The sequence below is a fragment of the Vombatus ursinus genome, unplaced genomic scaffold (assembly GCF_900497805.2).
Source record: "Vombatus ursinus unplaced genomic scaffold, bare-nosed wombat genome assembly UNPS02014768.1, whole genome shotgun sequence".
Taxonomy (NCBI): Eukaryota; Metazoa; Chordata; class Mammalia; order Diprotodontia; family Vombatidae; genus Vombatus; species Vombatus ursinus.
In genome coordinates this window covers 13,753,369-13,762,903 of record NW_020954546.1, presented here as the reverse complement: position 1 = coordinate 13,762,903, position 9,535 = coordinate 13,753,369, and the positions used below count along the sequence as shown (strand labels likewise).

The 9,535-nt window shown below is 48.9% G+C and overlaps 1 protein-coding gene across 4 annotated transcripts in view; it reads right to left on the bottom strand.

The window, feature by feature from the left end:
- Nucleotides 1-9,535, bottom strand: part of CLIP2 (CAP-Gly domain containing linker protein 2) — a 128,054-nt gene that overhangs the window by 39,034 nt on the left and 79,485 nt on the right. For all 4 annotated transcript variants that reach the window (XM_027861794.1, XM_027861797.1, XM_027861795.1 and 1 more), the window contains 2 exons: nucleotides 7,894-7,997; nucleotides 3,684-3,744 (listed from right to left, as the gene is read on the bottom strand). In XM_027861794.1, the coding sequence (XP_027717595.1) occupies nucleotides 3,684-3,744; nucleotides 7,894-7,997 (165 nt within the window). The remainder of the gene's footprint in view (nucleotides 1-3,683; nucleotides 3,745-7,893; nucleotides 7,998-9,535) is intronic.

Genomic DNA, 9,535 nt, shown 5'->3' with positions numbered 1-9,535 from the left:
TCTTTCTTTCTTTCTTTCTTTCTTTCTTTCTTTCTTTCTTTCATTGCAGATTGTGCTCCCTCCATGTTTCTCTCCATTCAGACAGTTACCATCTTAGTTCAGGCCCTCATCATCTCTCTCCTAGATTACTGCAGTTGCCTCCTAATGGATCTCCCTGCCTCCAATCTCTCTTGCCACTGCAGTCCGTCCTACACACTGTTGCCAAAGTAATGTTACTTAAGTGAGGATCCAGTCATCTGCTCCGGTATCTAATAAACTCCAGTGACTTCCTGTTGCCTCTAGGGTAAAGTCCTACCTTTCAAGTTTCCTTGGACATTACTCCCCCTCCCACACTCTGCCAAACCATCAAAATGGTTTTCTCTCTGTTCTTCAATCATGATGCTATATCTCCCATCTCTGTGCCTTTGCATTGGCTGTGCTACCTGCCTGGAATGTCCTCCACCTCACATAATCTCTAACTTCTTTAAGAGGTGGCTCAAGCCTTTCCTGATTCCCCTTCATATACACACACATATGTATGTATGTGTATATATATCTATATCTGTGTGTGTATATATTACATATGCATATGTATGTATAGGTATACACCCATATATTTGCATTTCTTCATTTTCTATTTGTGCTGCATATATTTTGAATGTATTTGTTGTATCCTTCATTAGACTGTAAACTCTTTGAGAAGGGGGATCATTTCCTTCTTTGCAGTCCCAGCTCTCAGCACAATGCCCGGCACATAGTAGGCACTTAATAAATCCTTGTTGCTTGACTGATGGATGGTATCCAAGAGTTGCTGTGGCTTAAAAATGCCTCACCTCACAGCCCACTTGGTGATGAATCTCTCCAAAGTTAGCCGGGCTGGCCAGTCATCTGGTGACAGATATACTGGTCATCACCAGGCCTGCACTGGTAAATTTCCCAGTTTAGCAGATGCCTTTCCATGGCACTGGAAAGCATAGACAATGTTTTCCTCCTACCAGCTCCATGAAGCAGGTAGGACAAGGATTATTATCCCCCTTTTACAGATGAGGAAACTGAGGCTCACAGAAGGGGAATTGACTAGCCTATGATCACATAGCTAGAAAGCATTTGAGGACGGGCTATGAAGCCAGGTCACCAGGTCACTCCTTTACAAAAGAACAGCTCCCCAAAATGAATGATTAAAATCCCCAACCCTCTCCTGTAAATCAGATCCCTTGATATGCTAGAGTCAGAGTTGGGAGCCCCACCTGAACTCCTGGCAGGTCCAGGCAGCTAGCCTATTTTTGCAGAAGGATGAATGTGTCAGATCTAGGGACTCAGAAATTTCCAGCAAGCCCCAGCTGGAAAGCCTTAGGAGATTGCTGGGCCAAGGGATACCAAACCCCTGACACACTGAACTGGAGTCAGGGGACTGACTGATGAAACTGATTCCAGGAAATAAGGCTTAGGAGACTTAAGTCATCCCCAAGTCCCCGGCAAAGCAGTGGATCCTGCCAGCATTCCCTGGCTGCTCCTGAGTCACCTCACAGGCTTCCTTCCACTCAGGAAACTGAGAAATATGGGTATAAACTTCTTGCATTGGCTAGGGTTGAGAGACACCAGGGAGAGAGCACAGGAGGGAAAGGCAGAAGACCTGAGTCCGAATCCCAGCTCGGCCACTTACTAGCTGTGTGACCTTGGGAACTGTCCTAGTTTCACTTTTCTCTTTTGTAAAATGATAATAGAGTTGAACCTCTAAGGTTTGGAACCAGCCCTAACATTCTATAATCCTAGCACATTCAGCTAGGAGTGATCACTTACCTACACAGGGCAGCTATAGTGGTGCCATAGTGCATGGAGTGTCAAGTATGGGGTCCAAAGCACTCATCTTTCTGAGTTCAAATCTAACCTAGCTGTGTGACTCTGGGCAAGTCATGTAATCCTGTTTGCCTCAGTTTCCTCATCTATAAAATGAGCTGGAGAAAGAAATGGCAAACCGCTCCAGTATCTTTGCCAAGAAAACCCCCAATGGAGTCACAAAGAGTCGGACATGACTGAAAAACAACATAAAACCCCAGAATCAGAGAATTAGAAATGATCTTGGCAGCCATCTTATCCAACTCACATATGAAAGGTAGCTTGGCTGTCACATCCCCAACAAGGGGTCAATCCAACCTCTGCTTGGAGACATCCAAGCAGGGAGATCCCACTGCCTCCCTAGACAGCCCATCCCCCATTGGACAGCTCTCACGGTCCGGAATTGATGCTGACTTTGAGCTTAAATGCATCTCTTGGCCACTTTTCCCCATTGCTCCTGGTTCTGTCCACTCCGGCCAAAGAGAACAAATCTGATCCCTCCACCCACGAGAACCCTTCAAATACTTTAACAGCCTTTTCCTCATCTCATGCTTTGATCCTCCCTAGCTCACAATAGTTAGGGCTATCTGGGGGTGGGGAGGGGTCTGCTTTAAGTATTGTGCCTTATACTTTTAGCTCTCGCCCTGCATCTGACATCCGACATACTTGTTGTGTTAACAATGCCCAGGTTCTCACCACCCATGAATCCTTCTTTTTAGGTGATTCCACCACAGGGCAGCCGTTTTTTCAGACTCACTAAATTCCTGGGCTTCCTCCAGAAGAAGAGGTTCTAGCTAATCCCTTGTCCTGTAACTTCCTCTATCACCCCACTGAGGTGAGGGAGGCTGGCTGTGGCAATTTGGAAATCTAGCAATATGGTGGCGAGAACGCGGTGAATTCGCGAGTCAAGAGACCTAGGTTTCAGCCCGAGCTCCGTCCCTAACTTGTGGTGAGACCTCGGGAAAGTCTCTTCCTCTCTCTCAGCTTGACTTTCCCTCTTTGAAAAGGGAGCTGGGCTGGGTTGCATCATCTCGAAGGTCCCTTCTTGTTCTAAAAATAAAAGTCTATGACTCCCAGCTCTCAACTCCAAACTGTCTCCACCCAAAATTCTAACCAAAATCTAACAGGAGCTGAAGGCTTCAGGGGAAGGTTTTGGAGGCTCTGTCTAAAGAAAATGGGCTGGGAAGCCCAGTTCCACTGCTCAGTCTGTGATGGGGAGAAACTGAAGAGATAAACAATGCCTCTCATTATACAGATGAGGGAACTGAGGCAAAGAAAGGGGAAGGGATGTGCCCAATGTCACATAATTTGTCACGTGGCAAAGGGTGGCTGGTGTCTAGATCTCTCTCTCCTCTTCTCTTCTGGCTGGGGGACAACAGTGATCACCTAATCTAACCCCCTCAATTTTAGAGAGGAGAAGGCTGAGGCTCAGAGAAATTGAATGTTTTATCTGAGGTCACACTGGTTATAAGGAGTGGATTTGAACCCAGGACCTCGGGCTTGAAATTGAACACCTACTATAACACAAATGGGCAGTATCAATACCTCTTGGCTTTGACCTTTGGGGACTCTGGATCAAAGGCAGTCACTCAATAAACATTTATTAAGCACCTACTGTATACCAAGCTCAGAACTCTTCTTCTTCAATCCCGAGCCCTCCCTCAGCCTCTTCCCTTATACTGCTCCCCTGAAGTTTTAAGAATGCCCCCCATATTCCACCGACTTTCCCCTTTTATACTGCTGATGCTGGAAAGGAAACTGGGAGTCCCCAGGGATACTGCTTGGACCCCAGAGTCCCCACACCACCCAACCAGCCCTTGAGGATCCAGATGTTCCAGCTGTGTGGGCAGAGGCCCTGAGACCCTTACCTCTAGGTCTCCCTTAGTGATGGACTCCTCTTCAACCCGGAATTGGAGGTCTTCCACTTTCCTGTGGATAAAGGGGTGAAAGGAGAAAAGCCATCTCATTACTCTGACCACCGTGGCATGATCACGCCAGACTTGAGAGGACCATGGCTAGGAGACCAGGCACCCTTGCCCCCACACCACAGTCTTATGGCTTTGATCATTTCAATTCATTTCAACATTTATTAAGCACCTGCTGTTTGTGTAAGGAGCTGTGCTAGGTGCTGAAAATACAAAAAGAGATGGGAACCAAGTCCTGTCTTCGGGCACCTGCTGGGCTCCTGGTGCCTCAGGGCAGCCGGACAGAACTTGGGTCACTCATAAGAATGGGGTCCACCCTGACCTCCAGGATCTTCATAACAAAAGGGCAAACAACAGTAATATAAATCCAGGGTCTATTTTTATAGAGGGGGCCTTCCCGAAGCACAAAAGTGGCTCTTCTTTTCATGTTAGCATCTGCCACAAGTGGCCAGGTCAGGCCAGGCCCGGGAGACACCGGGAGCCAGACACTGAGCTTCCCGTCCTCTCTCTCCACCAAGGCAGAACCTCCTCCCTGGACCCTCCTCTTCCTCTTCCACGTGGGCTCTTTGGGAGTCCTTCAAATTTGGCTAAAATGGAACGGGTTGGCCGTAAGGGCTGTGGTGGCCACCTGCTGCCACGGCTCCCTTGGCCCTGGGGCCCTGACCGCCAGCTGAGATAGAGGACGCTGTCCCAGGGAAAAGAGCCAAGGACCGAGTCGCTGTCGGACTTCCTTGGGAGGTCGGAGGACCGAGAGGCTGCTGAGGTCCTTCCCAACTCTGGAACCCCAGAAATCACACCTGGAAGAGACCGCCGGGCCATGGAGAGAGCCCTCCGTGGAGCGGTTAGGCCTGTCACTGTCCAGACAGCCGGGCTTGGAGTCAGGAGGGCTAACAAGGTACAGTGGACCAAGACCCAGCTCTTGAGTCATAGGACCCGGATTCGAATCCCACTTCTGATGCTTGCTACCTGCTCAACTCTGGGCAAATCACTTCCTGTCCTTGGGCCTCAGTTTCCTAATCTGCAAAACCAGGAGAGTTGGCCTGGATGGCCTCCAAGGTCATCTCCATCTAACATATTATCCTATTTCAATCCAACTTCAGATGCTTTCTAGCTGGGTGGTCTTAGGCTAGTCACTTAACCGCTCTCAGCCTCAGTTTTCTCATCTGTAAAATAGGGGTAACATATAAAGTGCTTTGTGAAACTCAGAGTACTGTAGAAATGTTAGCTACTATTTGTCATTATTACTTATTTATCATTATTTATAATTTATTTATCATTTAGTTGTCATCATTATTTATTTATTTATTAAAGATGAGTAAACTGAGGCCCAGAGAAGGCTCACAGACTGAGAGTTAGGAGGGATTGCAGAGCTCACCTATTCCATCCTCCTCCATTGCACAGGTGAGGAATGTCACACACAGAATAGAAGACAGGGGCAGGAAGGGCCAAATCTTTCCATTACTCTGCACCATCCATTCCCCAAACTGAATGCAGCTTGGTACAGTGAAAAGAGCCCTGGATTTGAAGTCAGGGGAGCCGGATTCAAATTCAGCCTCTGTCACTTACTACCTGTATTACCTAGATTGACTCGCTTTATCTCCCTGGGCCTCAGTTTTCACATCTGTAAAAGGAGGGGGTCGTTCTAACGGCCTCTGAGGTCTCTTCCAACGCTAAATTCATGATCCAATGATAAATGGGGCCGATAGGAAGCTGCCAATATTGACATCTGGATCTGAAAAGAAGCGACCCAAATGTTTGAGAGACACCATGTGCCTAGTTGCATCACATGCAAAAAAAGGAGGTGGATGGGTTGGAGGCATGGGAGGGTGGGATGCAAGGGATGGAGGCGTGTGAGGGTGGGGTGCAAGGGATGGAGGCTGGGATGGTCAGGGGAGACAGACCACCCCCTGTCTATCCTGGGGTCTATCAGAGAGAATCAATAATATTCTTCAAGAAGAGAGCTGGTTATTGGGTGGGGCCTCTTCCTGCCTGCCTACCAGGGGCCTCTACACACCCCCCTCCTCCCGCCACCCTAAGGTCTGTGCTAATCGGTGACAACTGCTTCTGAACAGTTCGCTTGGGTAGGAGAGGCACCCCAGAAGCCAGAAGTGGAGGTCTGGACTGCTCAGCATTGGCAAATAAAAACAAACTGTCCTCCGCTGCTCGAGCAGACGGTGACAACAGGTGTGGCGGCCCACGGCACTGTCACCCCTACAAACAGCAGCTCTAGCAAGCAGCCTCATGCTCAGAGAGGTACGCCATGATCTTGGGGATGGGGGCAGGGTGGATTTCTGGAGCGATGGAGAACCCCTGAGGTCTACAGAGTTCCCAAAGAGCCTCACAGTCTGGACTGGGAGGCAGGAGACACGAGTTCTAAGCTCTCTGTCTCAGCCTTCTCATCTGTAAAATGGGGATAATAGCAATTACCTCCTAGGGTTACTGCGAGGATCAAACGAGATCGTACATGTGAAGCCCTCTTGAAAACTCAGAGTATTTTTATAAATATTAGCTAACAGAAGGACCACTGGGTCACAGGTCTAGAGGTGGAAGGGATGTCAGAGGTTCTCTAGCAGAACTTACACCTGAATAAGAATCCCCGTACAACATCCCTGGACGAGCGACCTTGAGGTCTTTGCTTGAACACTTCTAGTGACAAAGAGCTCACTACCTGTTGAGGCAGCCAGCCCATTCTACTTTGGGATAGTTCTGATGTTCTTCCTGACATTCGGATTAAATTGACCTCTCTCCAGCTCTTGATTCTGCCTTTTGTGGCTCGGCAGGACAAATCGAATCCCTCTTCCATGTGACAACAAGATAAATACCTGAAATTAACTTAATTGTGCCCTCCCTAAATCTTCTCTCTTCTCCTGGCTAACAATCCCCAGACAATTCCTTCCTCTGAGCCCCATGTGACCCGGACCCCGAGCTCTTTCCCACGCAGACAGCCCCACTCTGGACTTCATCCAGTTCACCTCTCTTCTTTCTAGAAAGCGGCACACAGATCTGAAAATAACACCCCAAATACCTTTTTACAGAGGAAGAAACTGAGGCAGAGTTTAAGTGACTTTTCCTAAGTAACAAAGCGGGGAGTCACAGAATCACCAAATTTGAGAGTTGGAAGGGACCTCAACTAGAATTAGAACGACCCACAGAGGGCCTGGACCGTGGGTCAGATGACTTCCGCTACAAATACAGGTCAGCTCCTTCTCGAGGAGCCTGGGGGCACTGAGGGGTTCAGTGATTTGCCCAGGGTCACTTGGTCCAGATCAACCAGGATGAGTCAGAGGTGAGTCTAGAGCCCAGGTCTTTCTGTTTCTAAGACATGCTACAACAAGAACATCAAACTCAAATAGAAATTGATCCCTTTGGGTTATATATTGACTTAGAAAACCACAAATTAACATTATCTATGTGGTATTGTATTTTTAGTCATTTTTGTTAACCATTTCCCAGCTACATTGCATGCCCTTGGACACCTCTGGGCTAGAGTATCTCCAGAGAGAGACAAGAATGAGAAGAAGCTGGGTCTGTTTATCAGGGAGGAGAAAAGATGAGGGGAAGACAGGATGACGGATACTTGAAAGGCCATCACGGAGGAGAAAGAGAGACTCTTTTGTGCTGCTCCAGAGAGTGGTGTGGGGACCAGGGGGAGGGAGTCACTGGGGTCAAATGAGGGGAGAAGAGCTTAACAGCCAGGCTTGTCCAGAAACAGACTGGGTAGCTTGTGAGGGAGTAAGCTCCCTGTCCGAGGAAGTATTCAAGCAGAGGCTAGGGGCCCCCTGCCAAGGGTGTTGTAGGGGGACTCCAGCTTCTGCTGTGGGATGTCCAAGCTGATCTCTGGGTCCTTTCAAAGCAGGACAATAAGATCCTAGATCGAGAGTTGGAGGGGACCTCAGAGGACATCTGGCCTACCTGCCTCATCTATAAAGAAGGAAACGGAGGCCCGGAGAACTGAAGTGACTTACGCTGGCTCATGCTGGTAACGGGAATCCGAGGGAGGATTTGAACCCGGGGCCCTTGCCTCTACAGCGGGAGCTTGTGCCATCAGTTCTGGGATTTCCTGCACATTTCCTCCACCCCCAGCTCAGAGCCCCTGCTCCTCCTAGGGGGCTCCCTGCCCTCCACCCCGACCCGCCCGGCCCTGCCTTCCTACCTCTTCTCCTCTTCCAGCTGGTTCAGTAATTCCACCTTCTCCTTCTGCACACTCTCCACCAGTGCTCGCGCCCGCTGGAGGCTGGATTCCGCTTCTGAAACATACTGAGTCCCAAGGGAGGCCCAAGACAGGGTCAGCCTCTTCCCACTAAACCAAGCCCATGTTCTTAGGATGGGGACCTTAGGGGAAGTGTGGGAAGAGAGGGGAGAGTCTGGGGAAATCGGCCATGAGATCCCCAAACCTTTACTCTCCCAGGGCCTTCACCAGCAAGGGCTTAGAGACAGACAGCAAATGTGAGGGGGGGTGGGGGCGGGGGGCTGGGGAGGCCCTACGCATTGGTGAAATGAGCAGCTGCCTGTACGATGCAAGCTGACAGATTCCATGAAGCTTTTATCCCTCCTCCCCACCACCTTCCCCCCACTCTCCGGAGAAAAAATCTATCTGCCTCCTATCATGCCTGCAATTTCCACAACTAGAGAATAATTTCTTTGGCTTAATGTACTTTGGGTTTTGAGAAGGAACATGTGTTTTGGGGGAATGGTTGGGGCTGGACCTCCGAACACAATGGTATCCACTGGGTGATCCATAGGATGTTTGAGCTGGGCTGGGTGGGGCAGGGCGGGGTGACCTGGGAGGTCCCAATCTTTGCATTTTGCAGATGGAGGAACTGAGAGATCCCCATAATTACAGAGCAAGTCAGTGACAGGGCCAGGATTGGACCCACAACTCCTGATTCCTGGTCCATGATACTTATTATACGGTTTCCTATCTTAGAAGGGAGAGAATTGGACATGGAAATGACAGGACATGAGTCAGGAATGGGGGTTCAGGAAGGGGGTGGGAGCACAGCCCCAAATCAAGAACAAGGAAGAGGCTTTGGCTTAGAGTTCATCCTAAGGGGAGCCGTACTCGCCCTCGCCTCTCTCTAAGTGTTTGGGGATGGAAGGATCACAGATGCAGAGGTGGAAGGGGCCGTGGACACCACCAACCCCAGCCCCTGAGTGGGCATGGAAGAGTAGGAGGAGGAAGAGACAGAGATCAGGGACCTGGCAGAGCGCAGGGAGCCAAGGAATGGGGAAAACAGGAGACCGGGAGTCAGGAGCCCTGAATCTACCCATCCCACACCTTCTGGCATGGCCTCAGAAGAACTTAACCACCTCCCTGCTGCCCCCAAAAGTCAGTCACCCTGAACTTGACCCTGAGGTGTCAGCAGCTGCCGTCACCTGACAAACATTGGCTCCAGGAACAAAAAAGAAAAGATTTAGGGGTGGGGAGTGAAGGGGTGTATCCACATCCATGATGTGCTGCGTGTGTAATACACATGTGTAGTCCATGTATATTACATGTTGTGAATGTGTGCATATATGTATTTCTCCCATCTATATCTCCATCTGTATCTTCATCTATATCATCTGTATTTATACCCACAGCCATATCTACCTATATCATTTATATATATATATCCACATCTAGATAATATGATCCATAGCTATAGCTATATCTACCTATACCTATATCTCTTTATATACACAAATATGTGTATATATGAATATTTATTTAGGGTGGGTATGTATGTATATATGTACACATATACTTGCATGCAGAATACACATATGCATGTATACAAGCATATGTGTATATA